The sequence below is a fragment of the Aspergillus homomorphus genome, assembly GCF_003184865.1.
Source record: "Aspergillus homomorphus CBS 101889 unplaced genomic scaffold BO97scaffold_7, whole genome shotgun sequence".
Taxonomy (NCBI): Eukaryota; Fungi; Ascomycota; class Eurotiomycetes; order Eurotiales; family Aspergillaceae; genus Aspergillus; species Aspergillus homomorphus.
This window is the reverse complement of record NW_020291893.1, coordinates 396,841-415,029: the sequence shown is the minus strand read 5'-3', so window position 1 is coordinate 415,029 and position 18,189 is coordinate 396,841. Positions and strand designations below refer to the sequence as shown.

The 18,189-nt window shown below is 52.0% G+C and overlaps 7 protein-coding genes across 7 annotated transcripts; 2 read left to right on the top strand and 5 right to left on the bottom strand.

The window, feature by feature from the left end:
• Positions 1 to 284: 284 nt before the first annotated feature.
• Positions 285 to 2,016, top strand: BO97DRAFT_441362 (putative C2H2 finger domain protein; the record flags this gene model as incomplete). The annotated part of the gene is made up of 3 exons (XM_025698167.1): positions 285 to 908; positions 969 to 1,645; positions 1,746 to 2,016. 3 exons carry the CDS (start codon positions 285 to 287, stop codon positions 2,014 to 2,016), a joined length of 1,572 nt encoding a protein of 523 aa, XP_025554028.1.
• A 427-nt stretch (positions 2,017 to 2,443) lies between these two features.
• On the bottom strand, positions 2,444 to 3,238 carry BO97DRAFT_403912 (uncharacterized protein). The gene is made up of 3 exons (XM_025694841.1): positions 3,055 to 3,238; positions 2,918 to 2,982; positions 2,444 to 2,844 (listed from the first exon to the last, which is right to left on the bottom strand). Exons 1-3 carry the CDS (start codon positions 3,190 to 3,192, stop codon positions 2,799 to 2,801), a joined length of 249 nt encoding a protein of 82 aa, XP_025554027.1. The 5' UTR covers positions 3,193 to 3,238; the 3' UTR covers positions 2,444 to 2,798.
• Positions 3,239 to 5,013: 1,775 nt separating this feature from the next.
• On the bottom strand, positions 5,014 to 5,918 carry BO97DRAFT_422226 (uncharacterized protein; the record flags this gene model as incomplete). Its single annotated transcript, XM_025696780.1, has 3 exons — positions 5,014 to 5,229; positions 5,265 to 5,336; positions 5,433 to 5,918. 3 exons carry the CDS (start codon positions 5,916 to 5,918, stop codon positions 5,014 to 5,016), a joined length of 774 nt encoding a protein of 257 aa, XP_025554026.1.
• A 1,832-nt stretch (positions 5,919 to 7,750) lies between these two features.
• Positions 7,751 to 8,863, bottom strand: BO97DRAFT_422225 (uncharacterized protein; the record flags this gene model as incomplete). The annotated part of the gene is made up of 1 exon (XM_025696779.1): positions 7,751 to 8,863. The coding sequence occupies one exon, from the start codon at positions 8,861 to 8,863 to the stop codon at positions 7,751 to 7,753; it is 1,113 nt and encodes a 370-aa protein (XP_025554025.1).
• Positions 8,864 to 10,904: 2,041 nt separating this feature from the next.
• BO97DRAFT_476287 (homocysteine S-methyltransferase family protein) lies at positions 10,905 to 12,155 on the top strand. The gene is made up of 2 exons (XM_025700469.1): positions 10,905 to 11,900; positions 12,001 to 12,155. The coding sequence occupies exons 1-2, from the start codon at positions 10,974 to 10,976 to the stop codon at positions 12,133 to 12,135; spliced, it is 1,062 nt and encodes a 353-aa protein (XP_025554024.1). The 5' UTR covers positions 10,905 to 10,973; the 3' UTR covers positions 12,136 to 12,155.
• An 86-nt stretch (positions 12,156 to 12,241) lies between these two features.
• On the bottom strand, positions 12,242 to 14,558 carry BO97DRAFT_441358 (putative amino acid permease). Its single transcript, XM_025698166.1, has 3 exons — positions 12,865 to 14,558; positions 12,467 to 12,807; positions 12,242 to 12,408 (listed from the first exon to the last, which is right to left on the bottom strand). The coding sequence occupies exons 1-3, from the start codon at positions 14,072 to 14,074 to the stop codon at positions 12,292 to 12,294; spliced, it is 1,668 nt and encodes a 555-aa protein (XP_025554023.1). The 5' UTR covers positions 14,075 to 14,558; the 3' UTR covers positions 12,242 to 12,291.
• A 1,439-nt stretch (positions 14,559 to 15,997) lies between these two features.
• Positions 15,998 to 16,769, bottom strand: BO97DRAFT_476285 (uncharacterized protein; the record flags this gene model as incomplete). Its single annotated transcript, XM_025700468.1, has 1 exon — positions 15,998 to 16,769. Exon 1 carries the CDS (start codon positions 16,607 to 16,609, stop codon positions 15,998 to 16,000), a length of 612 nt encoding a protein of 203 aa, XP_025554022.1. The 5' UTR covers positions 16,610 to 16,769.
• Between the last annotated feature and the right edge of the window lie 1,420 nt (positions 16,770 to 18,189).

The window sequence follows — 18,189 nt, the reverse complement described above, 5'->3', positions numbered from 1 at the left end:
GTGTCATGGTGAGGTGACGACGGGTTTGATACAATCCAAGCCAGTCCGCACTCACCACATTCACTGACTCACCTTTCACACTGAATCACTTTCACCTTGCTTTTTCATCCGTTCCAAGTCTTCATCCATCATCCGTCATCTCGCTCGCATCCTCAAACTTTCCATCAGAACTCGCGAAGACCACACCTCTTCACCTTGATCAGTTCTCCACGTCTATTGACGCCTTTCAAATCCCATCCTTATCATCTCTCCCAATCCCTCACAACCCTCCATACGCTTTCAGGATGTCCATTCGTCCAAGCTACTCTTCCACAGGCCCCTCAAACCTGGGCCGCCCTGACGCAGGCCGTGGTGGTGCCGGTCGCCCAGGAGCAGGCACCGCGAATGCAGGACGTATCAACACAGGATCCTCTCGCGGAGGAGCCACTAATGCCAGCCGCATGAATCCTGACAACTGCCACATTGGACTCTCTGGCGCAGCACAGCCGGGAGAGAAGTACAACGGTGCCAAGCCCATCAATACGAGCCGCCCTGGCGCAGGACCCTCTACTGCAGACCCCTTGGACAGAGGTCGTCATCCCAATAATCGTTCTGTCACCCAACCTTCCTTCAAACAACCTCCTTTCGCAAGCCCTTCGAGCAAAGTAGAAACTCCAATCAAGTCAACTGATACAGGACCGGTCAGACTTCCATGCACCTATCCCAAATGCGAGAAGTACTTCACCACCAAGAGAGACATGAGCACCCACAAGCTCCTCGAACACGAATACTGCGACCGGTGCGACGAAGACTACGCGGACGAGGAGCGTCTTCTGCTGCACAAGATCATCAGCCCCAAGCATATCGTCTGTCCCGTCTGCGGCGTGGATTTCCGCAGCACAGGTGGCCGTGACGTCCACATTCGCCAGGTAAGTAAACATCACCCTCAAGACAGACGAATGACCATTAACGCCTTGGGGATATGATAGAATCACCGTGCAGAGCAAAGCATCGACTGCCGCGGCTGCACCAAGACTTTCAAATCCGCCAGCGCGCTGATGGGCCACATCGAAGAGAACGGGTGCCGGCGAATTCCTCGGGCTCGCCTTCTCCAGCAGCAGGAGACCCGGCTGATGATCGCAGAGATCCTGGACGGCGATCGCCCGATCCACCCGGACGATATCGACGACAATGATGGCGGAGTCATGCTGGATGGGACCCCAGTGAAGAGCCCCGTCAGTCCCCGCAGCCCCAAGGCAAACGCCCAAAAGTCGCCTATGCCGAGCCCGAATGCACAAAAGGTCAAGAGCTCCCCTCTCTCCCAGCAGGTTCCTGGGTCCCCAAGTACATGTCACTCGCACACGACCGAGGAGAGCATGGTGACCGCGACGTCCAGAATGCCCGTGACCGACGCCGACGACGAGATAGTTCCGCACCGCACAGCCATCGAGCTAGAGAAAGACAAGTCGTTGGAGTGGGACCTCTTCGGCAGACCGGACGCCACGGCCGGCGATATTCTCCGCAGGATAGATCCGGACTGGGACGCGAGCAAGTTCCTGAACATGGCTGGCTCGCGCTTTGTCTGCCACTGCCGCGTGAGCTACCGACTTCAAGAAGATTTCGAGGCGCATATGCTGGAGAAGGTTCGCGACAAGAAGCCATTGGGGTAAGCTATTGCATAACGTTCCCTTCACAAACAAGACCACATCCATCAAAACAGAACCTGTTCTCTCCTCATTCAAGGTCACTAACGCATAATCAAACAGATGCCCCTACTGCTTCCGCAACTTCAAGCGCTCCGCAGACCTAGTCTCGCACATCGAATCCGGCAGCAACCGCTGCAGCATGAGCAGCGGCGCCCTGCACAGCCAGGTGGTGGATCAATTGACGGGCGGGGTGGTGCGCGTCGCAGGGCGGCTCCCCGACGGCACGATCAAGTACGAGGCGGGCAACGTGGAGCCGCTGTACGAGCCGGACCACGAGACGACGCTCGTCGGGGTGGACTCGAGCTATCGGATGGCCAATGTGGAGTGGTAGTTGCCTGGGGTTTAGCATGGCAATATTGAGCATTGCGCTGCGATCGATTTTCGGGTTTATCGGGGGAACTGCGTCTGAGATTTATGGTCGTTCTGGTTCTGTGCTTCTTGTTTTCGTTCAGTTTTGTTCTTTCGGTCTACTCGTCATGTTTTCTCCTATCTCCTCATGTTGTCTCTCTCCTATGTTTTCTACAAAATAAAATCATCATCACCATCACCATCATCATCATCATCATCATTCAATATGCAAACTTCATTTTTTCTTTGAAAGGGTTCTACTCTACATCCCACCCAAGTCTAGCAAGTCACAATCACACGCAGTACCTAGCAAGAGAAGAACAAGCCTCCGCAGAGCAAACCACACAGGAAGAATTCGCGCAAGAATTCACGTAAGATCCTCTAATAGTATAACTTCCAGTAAAAAAAGCACAGTCAAACCAGAAGAATAACATTTCATCTCACATAAAACCACTAAAAGAAAAGCAAAAAAGGGGTATAGACATCCATCCATCACATCAACACGTAAAGAAAAGCCAACAGTCATTCCCAACGTCACAACCCAATCGACTCATAGAATCAAGATTGTATCCAACCAGCGGAAACAGCAAGAGCCAATCGACCGACCAGCCGGATGCCCGCCGCCCGTTAGCCATCCCTCAACAAGATATAGAATCTAGCCATATCGCATCAAGCACGTGTCGCGATCTCACCATCTCCAATTGATTGTAGAATGCGAGGTGTAGATCCGATCCCAGCGAAAACCGACCCAGATGAGAATTTTGTTTAGCAACACTCCTCACAGCACTCAAAGCACATCAAACCGGCGCACCTATATCTCAGAATTAGCTTCTCGTTCGGGTAGGAGGTTAAAGTTCGGGAAAAGAAAACAAAGGAGGACATACACTCCGCAGCAAACACCACCGGCACCACCACCACGAAGGGTCATGTTCATTTGTTCTTGGGAAGACTAGAAAGAAAGGTAATTAGCTTGTTGGTTCCGAGAGTCAGCTGAAGAAAGGTAGGACAAGACAGAACGCACAGGCTGCTCGGTGACGACGCGCTCGGTGGTCGGAGCTTGTGGGCTGGTGGGTTGTTGCATTGTGGTCATGGTCACCGTGTCGGGGTTCCAGGTGGCCTCGGGGGCGGAATCCTTGGAGGACTTGAAGAGGTTGAACATCTTGATTTAGTGGGTTGTAGTTTGAGAGTGGACTTGAAAGGAAAAAGAGGAGAGTCTATGAGGAGAATTGCTCTTTCAGATGGTTCGAAGGTAAGCTGACACCAAATGGGCCAGGCAAAGGGTATTTATGTTTCAAGGCTCGGGGTGAGTGAATGGATGTTTGGGTCAGGGGTCCCGTGGATTGACGGGCAGTTGTACGGTACGGTACAGTATTACTGGACATTAACCAGTCACAGCCACGAGACGGTCCACGTCAGCGGCTCAGCCCTGCCGCTCTTGGTGTCGCTGGGTGGGGCCTGGTAAGCGTAAGCCTTGTCATGGGATTCATGCAATGATACTCATGTAGAATTATGGACTCAAGTCTCTAAACTTAGTATCGCTGCTCCAGGGCGCCTATTCTGTGCAAGAACAATGATGATCTCTCATTCTGCGAGTAGTCATGCACTACCCTGCAAGTATCCACTTGACCATCCCAAACCAGTGCATCCATACGGCGCTACAGTAGCAGATCAATACTCGCACCCTTTGACTTTGCTCTCCCGCCAAATTTGACCGATGGCAGACTCGAAAACTCCACCACCGAGCGCCAAGCCCAGCTGCACTCCGAGGAAAGAAAATCAGGCAACCTCAATTTTTCGTCTGAGCTAGTGTCTACCACACCGTATTCGTTCCCGCCAAAATTTCCCGCCAAATGCCAAGAACCGCAGTCCCATCTACCGTCAAGCTTTGATGAAGCTTTGGTCCAAAGTTCTTGGGGCCAGCATTTGCCGCGCAATGTGCGCAACATGTGTGCTATTCTTAGCAAGCACGAATTTTCTCGATTCCAGTGACACTGGTATAGTTGCCTATTCTGTGGCTGGTCCCTGAACTTCCTCCTCGGCTGGAACGATTCGAGAAAACTCAACCCCCGGATCAGCGACCAGATTTGAGGCTATGGTCCCTTGCATCGCATCCATCAGGATCCCTGGAGGCAGAAACATTTTCCCCGAGCGATCATTGGCCGGGCGGCGAACCCCATCACCGTTGCAGGCTCCAGAGCTCCTTGATTAGTCTCGGACCCCATCTAACGTGCCCCCATTTTAAGGCGGTATCATCTGTATCTCGGCTAAATGAGTTTTGCTTGGTTGCTGCTGCCTTGTGGCTGTGTGGCACAGGGCGGATTCCGGGCAAAGCCACACGATCTCCGCGGGATATCGTGCGCCGCGCCCGGCGCCTAAGTTTCATCGGTGGCCCGCTACAACCTTGAGTCCCTTGGCAGTCGATTTTGACTGGGAGCTTTAGCCATTATAACTGAGCAAGACGAGGAGTGCGTTATCTCGAGCCATTTCACTCCGTAACGTGCTACCCGGTGGCATCCGTAATGTGATGATAACGCACATTAGCGTGGCTTGGGGGCGGAAGCCGCGCGCCATCTCTCATTCAATGTGGATGAAACGCCAGAATCCCTTGATTGGTCTGGACCGCTATGACCTCTTATCGTTGAGAAATATCAAGTAGAATCCATGACCATCCGACAGTGTCGATCCGACCGGCTGCCGGGATGACACACTGTCTGTCTCAGACATTCATTTAGTGGCGCAACCGCGGCAGATCTGCCTGTCCTTACTGTGCCCTTTAATTTGTGCCAACGTAACGTATTTAGTGCCGCAGTTTGTACTTATGATCGAGACAGTCATTAAGCTTAATCGTCTTCTTCAGGAAGGGCTTCAGAGAAGCAACGAAATTTGACCAATCGCTGCCCAAATATCAAGATCCGGAAGCCATTTTCCTTTCCACTGTTGCAACCAACTTTCGAAGAGCTCGAAATTGATCGGGTTGAGTTTACGCAGGGCTGCACTGTCTGCAATGCCGTTGTTCGTCTCCAAAGGGATGAGCAACTAGCGACTTGAAAAAGCCCAATAACGGTAGACCTGGTAAAGCCTCCAGACGTTTCCGACTTGAGTTGTCGAAGGCCTGCTGCTCCAGTTCATCAACCCAGTCCTGAAGCGAGACAATCTTGGCCCTGCAGGCTTTGGCTACCAAGGGCCCAAATGACTCCTATTCTGTGGGTTAGGATTGACAATGTGGTACACCTTCAGTCCAAGAAGACTCCGCTCTTCTTCACGAGTGTGAACAATTTGTACAATGGCTTGAGCAGCCACGTCCTACATAAAAGGAAAGGCGTCAGCATTCAGATTGCATCTCACTTGATGGTGCATGTGGTGACGCAGCGTATGACTTAATATAGGAACCCAATTAACCTTCATTGCCCCCAGATCATCTGGGATCTTGCCCAAGGTCATCGAAGAGCGGACCAATGCCGGAAGCCAGTCCCGCGGATTCCACATTACCCCCGCTGGATACAAAGGCCCGCCTAGTTGACTGACCCGATGGATACTCACGGCGAGGCCGGTGCGTCGAGCTGCTATTCCGCAGAGAGATTTGGCCACGAATTTCGGCTCGGCATATCCCAGTTCCTGCACCACTGAGGCCTCGTGCAATGTTTCGGGAATCGTTGACCCATGTGTCTTTGTCAATGCTCCAACTGTCGAAACAGATGACATATAGTGCAAATGGGGTTTACGAGGGGACCCCTCAACCAACTTCAAGAGGTCTCGCACGCTCATGAGCATAGAGTCCTCGAAAGCCTTCAGAGGTTGGTTGAAATTGACTGGCCAGGCATTGTGAATGTAGGCGTCCGCTGTATCCCGCAGAAGACGGTCCTGAGCAGGAGCTAATCCCAGCATGTCGTCGCCTAACCTAACTTGCCAAAAGTGAACTCGCGAGGTTGCTGTAAGCCACCCGTCCGACAAGCCTCTCTGTCGGAAACAGTCCACCTGACGATCAGCTGCATCGGCGCTACGGTTGAGACAGTATATCTCCGCGACCGCTGGGTCTTGCAATAAATGTTGGAGAAGATAACTCCCAAGATCCCCTGTTGAGCCCGTTATCGCTGCCGTAGTGCATCCATGGCCGAGGTGCTGAGTGACTCCAAATAGAATTAACCATTCGGTCGGCTCTCGACCACCTGGCGTTAGATCCTGCATTCTCATCGGACCTATCGCCATCAATATGGTGATGAAGAGCATCGGCTAGACCCTGTGCTGAACCAGCTTGGTAAACTTCATTGCTTGTCCAGGTCATAGGCTTTCCCGCAGGGTGCATTTTCTTCGATGCATGTTGCAGAATCCTGACTAATTCGGCCACCTGCAGTGAATCTATCCCAGCATCGACCAGATCATCATCCTTGCCAACATCCTTCAGACGAAGGCGCCGAGAAAATATATGGTGAAGCCAGTCTTGGATCACGTCCAGATCTGATCCTTGTGGATATGCTTCGACTTGCGTGTCAGTGTTATCAGCCTCGTCTGATTTATTGGTGTCATCTAGAGAATCTAATACAGTTCTATACGCATTTGTTATCTCGCGACGACGCAATGTTCCTTTGGGGGACATGGCAAAAGGGTTATCGCGAGATGCAAGTGCTATGTGAGTATCGAAAATACGTGCATGAGCGGGGAGTACTTCGTTAGCCTCATCTATTGACGAATTCATCTGCTCGCGAACCCTTCTCGCGGACCAGCCATCTGGAAGCTTATACCATTAGGGTTCCAGAAGCAATGCTGACTGGTAACGGTCCTGACCAAACATAGAGTTTCTTGATGCTCCTGCGGTTTGATATCTGTAGACGGACGGACTGCAAGTTATCAGCTTCATCTTCTTTCTTCGAGAACTTATACTTAACCTTGCACGGCCCGGGGGAACCTTGATACACGTACACCGAGTCAGTCTTTTAGTTGGTTGCTCCCCTACCCATTCTCGGCACATGGGCAGTTCCCGTCATCACGTCAAGTCGCATATATGCGATGATGCTACATGGATGAGATCAAGCGGGAGAAATCTGCAGCATAATAGATGGAGTCATGCCCAAGCGAGGAGAGTAGGCAGGCCTGGAGATCATGAAGACGATCACATTCCGGAGTGCTGGCGGGATGCACGTGTGTCTTGATCTGGCAGGCAGGCGCTTCCCGATTTGGAAAAGCGTCGTACCTTCATCAAAATTCCATGCTCCCTAGTTCTACACCAGAGGATATGACTACCCAAGTCAATATGTTTATCTATGGGTACGATAGTCTTGATCTTCCATATCAATTCTTTTTTGCCAGTGCCTAAAGCGACTGCGGCATTGTGGTACCCAGGCTACAGGTAGCGTGGCAGGGTACTACTATGCGTGGATGGAAGGGGGCTTCGGCTTTGGATACGCGAAGTACCGCTATGCCCGTCTACGGCAACTGCCAGGTAATATCACAGAGTCAACCAGATGAGGCAGACCTTGACTCGAGTATATTCCGTCTTAGTCAGTAAAAGTGAAAGCTGCATTACTATGTCTGGTCGACAAGAGAGTATGAGTGAAGCGGTTGAACCTCAGTCTCTCGCGTTTCTATGCTTTCATGTAGCCTACATCGAGTCCCATATCAAGAACAAATTTTGTCGCCATTTGGTAAATTGAGCAAAAAACAATCTAGGAGCAAATACAGCCGCTGCCGACTGTCCGTAAACAACCCCAGAACAGTGTCACCTAGACACCACCACCGCCAGGGCATCCAGGAACACTATACACGCCCTTAAGCCAGAGCACCGTATCAATCATCCACCAAAGAACCACGACAGGGATACTATAGAGCCAGGTCGACCATAGCCAGTCAAGGTCAAGCGGGGGATCGGCCTGAATGAACAAGTGGAGAGACGTCCATACCAAACCTATGATGATGGACAAGCTTTTGAAGACCGCGAGACCCCAGTGATGCGCATACCATTGATCGGCCCCCATCCAACCCACAAATCCGGAGAGGTAAGAAGCTTTTGTTTGGCTCTTGAAGCAGTGGTCGTGAACCAGCGCCGGATCATTGTCGCGGTCTCCTGACAATATTATGGCGGCGAGAATTAGCGCAGACAATGCACATATGTACACTACAGCCATTATACAGCCCAAATTTCTCGGCGTGCAGCAGATATCACATTCCTTGACAAGCTTTGGATGAATCGCGCACCGGCAACGGCGGCGTTTGGCACGGACGCCGTTGCCTTCGGCGGATCCTTCCTCGGCTTCCTCGATCGTCATCGGCTCGATTGTAGTTTCGGTGGAACGTCTATATCTAGGTGGAGCCACGGACGAATACGAAGGCGGTCGAGTAAGCCCTCCTGGCGCTTGGGAAGGTCCGGCTGGTGGTTCCGGATTTTCGGAAGACTCGATTGGCGCCTGGGTGGTCATGTCGGCTTCCACAGCCTTGTCCGGTGTTTGGAGGGCTATTGAAGTTGTAGAAGATTCAGCTGGGTCATGAGATATTCCGTGCGGCTCAGCTAGGCCCTGCATCGCTTCTTGAGTGGCTATTGGAGTGTGAAAGGACCCAGTCAGTACGCCCTGGGTATCCCCTGGAGACGTTTCTCGAACCCCAAGATCGTTAGTCGAATGATCGTGGATCTGCGAGACATACGACCAAGCAGACTCGCCTAAGGACCCCAATGGGGTCTGAGAAGCCCCAGAACCCTCAGCTGAAGATTCGAAAACTTCTACAGAATCAAACGGACCCTGAGGTACATCTGGAAACTCCATCGGACCCTGAAGAGACTCGTCTGAGGCTTCAGAGGTCACGGGGACATGGAAACGCTCAGCTTGAGCTTGGGAAGACATCGTATATCACGAACTCTTGGTGCCTGGGTGGAAGCTGGTTGGAGGTATCGGACCAGGCAGTGTCGAGATCGAGGATGTCAAAGGTTGGCACCCGAAGGTGAAGGTGAGAGGAACAGACAATTCCGTGTCCAGCGAAAGGATATGAGCTTCTTATACTGAAAAAAGGTTCAAGGTTGTTTCCGGTCAGTCATTGTCAGAAGTAACCACCAGTCAAGTACCAGGTCGGTGATTGGCTCCGTGTATCGTGGCTTTGATGTCATAGCAAGTGAATGGCTGTTTTGTCGATAAGCGTTGTTTGTCGCCTCGTGTGTCACGTTGGCGCTGAAAATCATGATAGAGCCTGTTTTTCTCAAATAGCCTCTGATAACAGATGATTTGGTCTTTCTGGTGTAATGGCTTGGCCACAGGACAAAATAGAGTTGATTGTCTTTCTGGTGCCGATCATGCATCATGACAGATCATGGTCTTTCATGATGCCTATGGCATTGTTGAGCTGGAGCTGTCTGTTCGTTTTGCACTTATTTATCTTAGTCAATCCTTCCAGAGTCAGCTGCCTCGCTCCTCATTGCTTACTTATTCACAAGCTGAAAGTTGAAGGCGTTTGTTCAGGAGATTGACTCGTGCTCTCCTTGTTGTTTGTTCCCGACAAACAAACGAAACCTGTCCAATCCATTATCCACCCGCGCAGACAACGGGAGCGACAACAAGGCGGGCAACGACAATGAATACCAATCAACCAAGCACTCATTCGATGGGGCCTTGACCCCTCGACGAACATGATTTTCTGACAAGGCACCATTATCAGGCAGGTGGTTTCTCTGTCAGGCAGATGGTATCCCCAAACAAACGTGAAGAAGGACCCACCGGCGAACCCAAACCGGCCAGCCTGATCGTGGTATTCATATGAAAGCCTCGCTCTCTTTCGAACAATCTACACTGTCAAGCCGCTCAGTCGAGCTGTCATTTTTACTGGGCCTGGAAAGCTGCAGACTAGACACTGCCCGAGCCAGCGTAGCCCTTGTCACAAATAAATGAGTGTTTGCAGATGCACGATGGAGCCCGATATTCCTCACCCTGTTGAAGCTCCAGCTGAGTCTGAGCCTAGTCGAGCTTCGACGGCCTCATACCCTCAGGCTCCAACCGAGACTTTTTAGGCTCCAGTCACATCTCCCAAGGGCCCTGCTAATTTAGCCGCTGACCCAAAGACCTCTCGCGTCTTATTGAAGTCTGCGGATCATGAACCTGAGTCGCAAATGGAGGATCCTTCGCCGCCTCCTTATAGCGCTTTAGCCATACTACCTACTTTCTCGCCCGCATGCAGGCTTCCTTCCCGAGGTACAAGCGCGTCCGTGGCGGACGAGGAACAATGCCGAGTTGACGTCCGAGTGTATGATGGCAAGCTGCGCTGCGTTTGGTGTCTGTCGTTCATTGACGCCATCATGGCTGTATGGCCTGCATTCTTGCCGTCGCCATCATTGGTATCAGTCGTGATGAGAAGCGAGGGGATCGGTGTTCGGAACAACAGCAGGTCGTAGCCCGGTGTCTGGATTCCTCGGACTGGCGGGAATTGAGCACTGGCTTGCCCATAACTGACTGCTTGTCGTCCTCAGATCGATGTGGGTATACGTCTTGATGATATCTGGCATTAGTGAGCGGCTCCGCGATATCACGCTTTGCATTTTTGCCGCGACCTGTTATTGGTGGCCATTTGACGTGAACAGAAACCAGAAAAAGAGATGATGGTGAAATGGTGGTGAGTTGGTCTGCCTGGTAATTAAAATGGATTCTTCGAAATTGTTCCCTGTTCTTTTGACGACGCGGAATTCTCTAATCGAGAGTAGCCAGAAGTACGGAGTAGATAGGCAAGACTCTACTAGTTGCCGACCGTACCTTACGCGTAGTCTGCACGCTAAAGCACTCTCCCTCCGCCAAGCATGATCCCAAGTGGGGCCTCCACATTCGTTCCTCAGCTTAAGTAACTTTCTCCCTCCACTGCACCACCCCTCCAACATTTCCTCTTCCCCTCCATCAATCCTCCACAATTCTCCCTCCCACAACCTCACCCTCCTACCTCTGACTACAAACCAAACCCACCCAACTCACCCCCAAAATGACACCACCAACAACCCCAATCCAAATCCTCGACGGCGGCCTCGGCACAACGCTGCAAGACCACCACAACATAACCTTCAGCTCCAGCGAAACACCACTGTGGTCCTCCCACCTCCTAATCTCCTCGCCCGCAACGCTACTGGCGTGCCAGCGATCCTTCATAAAAGCCGGCAGCGACGTCCTGCTGACAGCAACCTACCAAGTCTCAATCGAGGGATTCTCCCGCACGAAGACACCATCACACCCCGATGGGATTCCGCGCGAAGCAATCGCGCCCTACATCCGCACAGGGCTAGACGTAGCAGCGGAAGCGGTGGGCGAGACCGGTGCTAAGATCGCGCTGAGCTTAGGACCGTACGGCGCGTGCATGATCCCGGGGCAGGAATACAGCGGGGCGTATGATGCGGCGCATGATGACGAGGAGAGTTTGTATGAGTGGCATTTGGAGCGGTTGCGATTGATTGTTGAGGCAGTGCGGGCGGATGGTGCGGAGTTGAAGGACAGGGTGCAGTATGTTGCGTTTGAGACGGTGCCGAGGTTGGATGAGGTGCGGGCTGTTAGGCGTGCGATGAGGGCCGCGGGGCTGGAGGGGAAGGTGCCGTTTTGGGTGGTGTGTGTGTTTCCTGTTGAGGGGCGGGATGCGTTGCCGGATGGGAGTGATGTCCAGACTGTCGTGCAGGCGGCGTTGGGTGGTGGCGACCTCCCGCGGCCGTGGGGCATTGGTGTGAATTGTACTAAGCTGCATCGGTTGGAGCGGTTGGTGCAGTCGTTTGGCGAGGGCGTGCGGAATGTGCTTGGGGAGCAGCTCGCGCATGAGCAGAAGCCCGCGTTGGTGTTGTATCCTGATGGCACGCAGGGCGAGGTCTATAACACTACTACTCAGGTGTGGGAGAAGAAGGGTGACGGGCCTGGCGCGGCGGATGCGGTATGTTTCTTCCCTTTTTTTCCCTTGCGTTGGTCGAGTTGGTGGCATATTGCTGCAGCTCTTTTTCTTATTTCAGACATGCGTAACTAACGATGAACAGCGTCCGTGGGAGGTCCAGCTTGCTGAGGTCGTCAACAATGCTCGTGCTGCCGGCCACTTTAGCTCCTTCCTCGTGGGCGGTTGCTGCAAAGCATCGCATCTAGACATCGCCAAGCTGCGACAACAGTTTCAATAATCAAAATGGATCATCCGTACCAACATGATTGACTGCTACCGCATATTAAAAAAATTTCTTGCTATACCAAAATAGAGCCATAATTGTTGAAAAAAAAAAGTTTGATGGGTATCGTCGTCTAGGTATATACAAGTCTATATACAAGAGGATATGTACTTAGAAACACCATTCGACAAAGCGCTTAAGCGGCGACTTAGGTCCATGGTCTTTGATAATAATTTCTCCCTCCAGCAAGCGGCCGGACCAGAGATCTAGTGTAGATGCGCGAACGAACTAGAGCAATGTGTTAGCGTCAACGCGACCAAATCAGTGACGGGAAAATGCGACTAACCTTGCTGCGCTTGAAAATCTTCCAGAGAATAATCGGAACGATGAAGATCGGAATGCCTACATATGAGGCAAAGAAGTCGGAGACGGACCAGTTTCCCTTGAGGAACACGGGGAATCCAGCAACAAGGGTGATGATAGTAGATCCGACGAATCCGACCCAGGCAGTGTAGGGCTGGAAGGGACCCTTCCAGGGCAAAGTATCACGGCTGTGCCCTTGAACTTTCATCGCTCGATGGAAGCGGATGTAGCAGAAGCAGAGGGTCGCCCAAGCAATTAAGCCGGCGACCGTGCTAAGATTAAGGAGCCAGGTGAAGGCTTGTGCGGGACCACCGCTTCCGAGACCTTAACAGAAGCCAGATTAGAGGATTGCATCGCAGTTGGTGGGCAAAGGCTACTTACTCAAATAGGCCAAGGGACCGAAGAGCCAGGAAACAATCACCGCCACGTACGGGACACCTTTCTTCGTGACCTTGCCGAAGAACTGGGGGAGCTGACGATCCGTTGTCATGGCCACGATCATGCGTGAGCCGACCCAGCAGTAAGAGTTACCAGCGGACCAGGCAGAGATCAAGACGCAGGCGTTCACGACAGAGGGCAGACCGGCAATGCCGGCTTCCTTGAAGGCGATAACCCACGGGGAGCTGTTGGCATTACCGGAGCCGGAGGTGAGGCCCGAGTTCCGAGGATCCACGATCATTCCAATCAGCAGGGCGCCCAGAATGTAGAAGAAGGCTATGCGGTAGGTGACGCGACGAGCGGCCTTAGGAATGGCGCGGTGGGGGTCAACGGCTTCGGCAGCGGCGATGACGACGGTCTCAACTCCGACGAAGCTAAAGGAGGCGTTGACGAAGGCCGACAGGAATCCGAGGAAGTGACCGGTCGATCCTGTGATGCCATTGTAGTTGGTCCAGGGACCGGGGTTGTGCCAGTAGCGAAAGCCGATGGTCTCGTGGTTCGGGCCGCCGCCTGCAGTGATCACGATAGCCGCGACCACCAAGCCCAGAAAACACAAAATCTTAATGGCACCTGTCACGACTTCACTCTCGCCGTAGAAACGGACACTCATCAGGTTGATGATTAATATCAATCCCAACCCGACTGTTATGACTACGGCCGGCGTGATATCCGACCAGTAGCTGACCACCACCGCGGCTGCGGAAACCTCCGAGGCAATCGCAATGGTGTAACAGTATCCGTACGTAATGGCGAGAGAGAAACCGACGGCGGGATCGATGAACCGAGTTGCCCAGTGGGGGAAGGAGCCTGCAGTGGGAAAGACCGTCGCCAGTTCGGCGATACTCTGCATGACACACCACAGCACAAACCCCACGACAATGTATGCCAACAATAAACCGGCAGGCCCTGCTTTCGCATAGGCAGAGCCTGCTCCAACGAAGAGACCAGTTCCAATACCACCGCAGAAACCAATCATGGTGATGTGGTAGTTTTTGAGTCGACGCTGAGTGGCACCACGGCCACCGACGTTGAGCTCCAGCTCCCCTTTCACCGGGGCACCGTCCTCTTCGCCATAATAGTTGGGCACCTTTGGATCACCGCTTCCATGATGCTTAAACTTATTCTCCGCAGCGGAGACTGAACAGTCGTACATCGTTTGCGCCGAAGGTGTGCAGGTGCTCGAAGGCGAGAAAAGTCCGGGGGAAAACTGAAATATGGGATGAGAGGGGAAATGTCTTGGAAAGAGGAACACTGGGTGACAATTATATCAATCGATGACAGGCAGGCGACCAAACCAGCAGCTTGCCACCGATCGGCCTCGCGCAGAGAACCACTTTTTTTTTTCCAACGTCGCCGCAGTGTGCAATCGCCATCACGACATCGGGAACCGCGTCGACACCATTCCCCATTGACACTAAGCGTGCGACCTTCCCCACCGGAAGCGTGCCCGCTCTATGGCGAGTTCCCTGAAGACGGCCTCCACTTGGCCCGCGATATCGAAACTGCGGTTGAACACCCGAATTAGTTAAGCGATTTGAAACGATCTTTGATGACAGGGGGGAAAAGATCCGGAAACTCTTCTGCACGGAAGCCGAGTACTGGATTGGATGAGCCATGAAGAAGTTGGTGTGGCGAGAGTATTACAGTTTTTCGAGAAAGCCTGCGTAGCCGTGAAAGTTCCCAGTCCTGGATCTGCCCTTGGATTGTGCGAGGTACGTGCGAGTACTGATCACTAATCCTATTTGGGGTTAGTGAGTCCTGCAACGGTTCCTGCAGCCGCAGCACTGAGCAGGTCCGCGTTGGGCCTAGTGTCATTCAGGACCAAGCCAAACCGGAATAGCTTCACTTCGGAATCTGAGTCGTGGTGGTGGCAGATAGACTGCCATACAGCGATGCAGCTATACTCGTCGACTGTCATTTGCATGAGGTGGACTCACTGGTACTGTGTCGGACACTTTAGTCTCGTTTCATCATCAATTTCAGTCCAACGACACACCGCCTCCGATTCGGAGAAAGCTACTCCGCTCCTCGCATAGCTCTTACGTAAAAGCCGAAAGAGCTCGGCGACCGAAGCATAATTCTTTGGGTTTCGATACGCTGTTGTTTACAGCAATCTATCAGTCAAGCCTAGGCCAAATGATAAGAGACGGCCGATATCACCCTGCCGTGCCGCCAGGCAACTTCGGCCGAGCACCAGGCTGTTTTTGAAGACTGGGGACGAGAGTTCTAAGTCCAAAGGGTTCATCGAGCCTCCTTCTTCCCCAATTGATGTCACCGTTTGCCACTGTCAAGTGCGAATGGACCCCAGAGTGGCTCTCATGAGTACATTTCCATGTCAGATCGCGTCATCAGAGTGAAGCTCCATTGCATGGGCAATCTATACGGAAGTCTGCGGAAAAGTATGATATAGTGCTGTTGTTATTTGACTACCCATATGGTCAACAACCATCGGAGGTCAGTCAACAAGGCACAGATAACTCAATGATCAGATTTGCCCAAGTGGCGCGCGTGAAGGGAGGGAGGGAAAGAGCGCATGGACCTTGCAAGTTATGAGGTATATTCCCCTTGTATTCTCATAAATCTCCCTGCATGCGTGAACAGGCGCTGGTAGCATGTATGAACTCATGATTAGTATAATACTAGCGACAGATCTATGGAGGTGCCAGTGGCATTGGCATCGTTGAGTGCAGAGTATCGACCATAGACTTACCATGATAGCATCGTCCGAGTATCGGGATCAAGAAGCCCGATGGCATGTTCAAAGTCAACATCTGCACCAGGATGCCATTTATAGACAAGAAATCAAGTGTATCGGTAACCAATAAACTCGACATGAAGACTAACAACTGCAAAAGATGAATATAGACGGAATACTCATTCTCAGGCCAATCTAGAGCCCGCTATACTATATCATACACGAAGACAACCAACGCTTTTAGGTACCCCAACGCCAAACAAACATATACACCGCGGACACATCCCCGGAAGAACAAAAGTAGAGATACAATCATAAACCATCACATCCACCCCAACCTGTCCCATTGTCAGATCACCAGGACCTCCAAACCAAAACCCCTCATTTCTCCCCCTCATCCTTCCCCTTCCCCCAAGTCCAAACATCCCAGATATGCTCGCGGATCAGATCCCCGTATCCCTTCCCCTCCGCGAGCGCCTGCTGCTCCTCGCGGATGCGCCGCTCCTTCCACCCCTCGGTCTCGCTGCCCATCCACACCCGCTGCAAAACAGGCTTTTCAAACTCCTCGCGCGCCTTCAACTTAGCCAGCTCCTCCCCCTTAGCCTCCTCAATCTGCTTCTCCCGGTCCGCCCGCAACCGCGCCTGGATCTCCAGCGCCCGCTCGCTGGGCAGCCCGCTCCCCAGAGAGGCCAGGGTGCCGTCGGAACGGGTCCGGCCGGAGGCGATCTTGTCCTCGATGCGGTCGACGATACTGCGGCCGGTGCGCTCGCGGGTGAGGTGGTTGGCGGAGATAGAGAAGGCGCTGAGCTGGAGCACGGTCAGGTTGTCGAGTTTGCGGGGTGGGAGCGCGATGAGGATCGGCGAGGCTATCAGTAGGGTCCAGGCGGTGTAGGTCTTGAAGCGTTGGTAGTCGGCTTCGCGTTGCGTTTGCAGTGCGGCTGCTGCTGCTGCAGCTTGTTGTTGGTCTGGGGTCTGGGGTTGCTCGTTGGCCATTTTCGGCTGTGTTGTTTCGGATTGTGGGCGGAAGTGAGGAGCGTGGTGGAGTTGGCCTTCCGAGTTGAGCGACCAAGATGTCAAGGATGTGATATGATCGTTGGGACGGTAGGTGGTATTGTGGCTTTCTTCAATGAGGGTTTTCCTTATCGAATGGCCCTTGTCGGCGAACGCATGGGTAGAAATTTACGGTTGACGGCTGCACCATATGTGCAGATTATGGTCATGTGACCTGTATACAAATCAACGCACTGTGTGCTGCAGTACTAAAGTTGATTGATTTGGTGACAATGAGGGAGGGATTCATTTGAACTCATTCGAAAGTCTCCCGAGCCTATCAATATGGCCTCTATTGTTGATTGCCCTCAGAGTTAAGTCAATGCTCTCAATGATGGTGATTTTTGATCTTGAGGTGCCATCAATGGGCTGAACAGTACGATGGAAACAGCTATCTGGCCAGCAAGATGGTGAAACAAACATTGAAAGGACGCTCTTGCATGAGGATTCCGTTGAAAGCTTACTTGCCAATCGATAGTGTCGTGTCATTTGTTCTTAGCTCAAATGGTGTGGAGACCTGGCCGAAGCTCTCTCGACGTCTTGAGACAATGATCACCTTGGAAACGAAGAAGACCATTGTTGTATGAGAGGCTCTCACTACTGACGGATTATCCAAGGATCAACACTCCAGCCAGACACATGTTGGATATCGAGCTTCACCGACACCAACAGGTACTTCTACAAAACTTTCACACGCGTGGAGGAACATAGGTCTGGGAGCGTACGTGTTTACTTCCTAATTATAGAGAATAGTCCCGAATCCCATCAGACTTAGATACTCTCAATGCATTGCCCTGAGATTGAGAAGTAATTTCCATAGAATCGAATCTCTTGTGCTCTTGAGAAGAGCTTGGCTGCCTCAATCAGAACGAAATGCTAAACAACAGCAAAAGGCTCTTCTACCTTGAGATCGAAGAACACTACTACCCATTTGTATGACAGCTCCTCGCACTTAGTTATCCCATTCACGTTCTCCATCACCAGATTTGTGTCTTGTTGGCTTGCTGTCCTTGGTCAAGGTGCCTTCGGACTTGGTGTTTTGGGCAGAAGCTGTGGGTAGGAGAGTATTTCAGAGGTTATGGACCGTTCTTGAACAGCTCTTTGGGACATTTATAAGAGACCTTGTCAGAAATGAAAGGATTGTTGTTGTTGTTACTGACGTACTTGAGAACAGAATAGCCAAAGTATATAGTGCGTCTAATGCTCCGGCTCTCAGCATCATGGTTTTGGTTACGGAATACTATACCACTGCATACAACAAGGACAGATATAGTTGGGGGCTTCAACTGTGCCTATAAAAATGCCGTTGGCATTGAGGTTACTGCATCTCGTCCCTATCTGCCTTTGAGGATCCAGATATTGTCCGATATACTGCCTTCCTGCAGAGCTCATATTATCCGTTGGAGACGGCTTAGAAACAACGTCTGTCAGTACAGAAAGGGAACATCTTTCGAAACAAGAATCTGGCGTATCTTTCCATCCGTACCCAAGCTCGCCTAATTGATAAGGGCTTTATCTTGCTT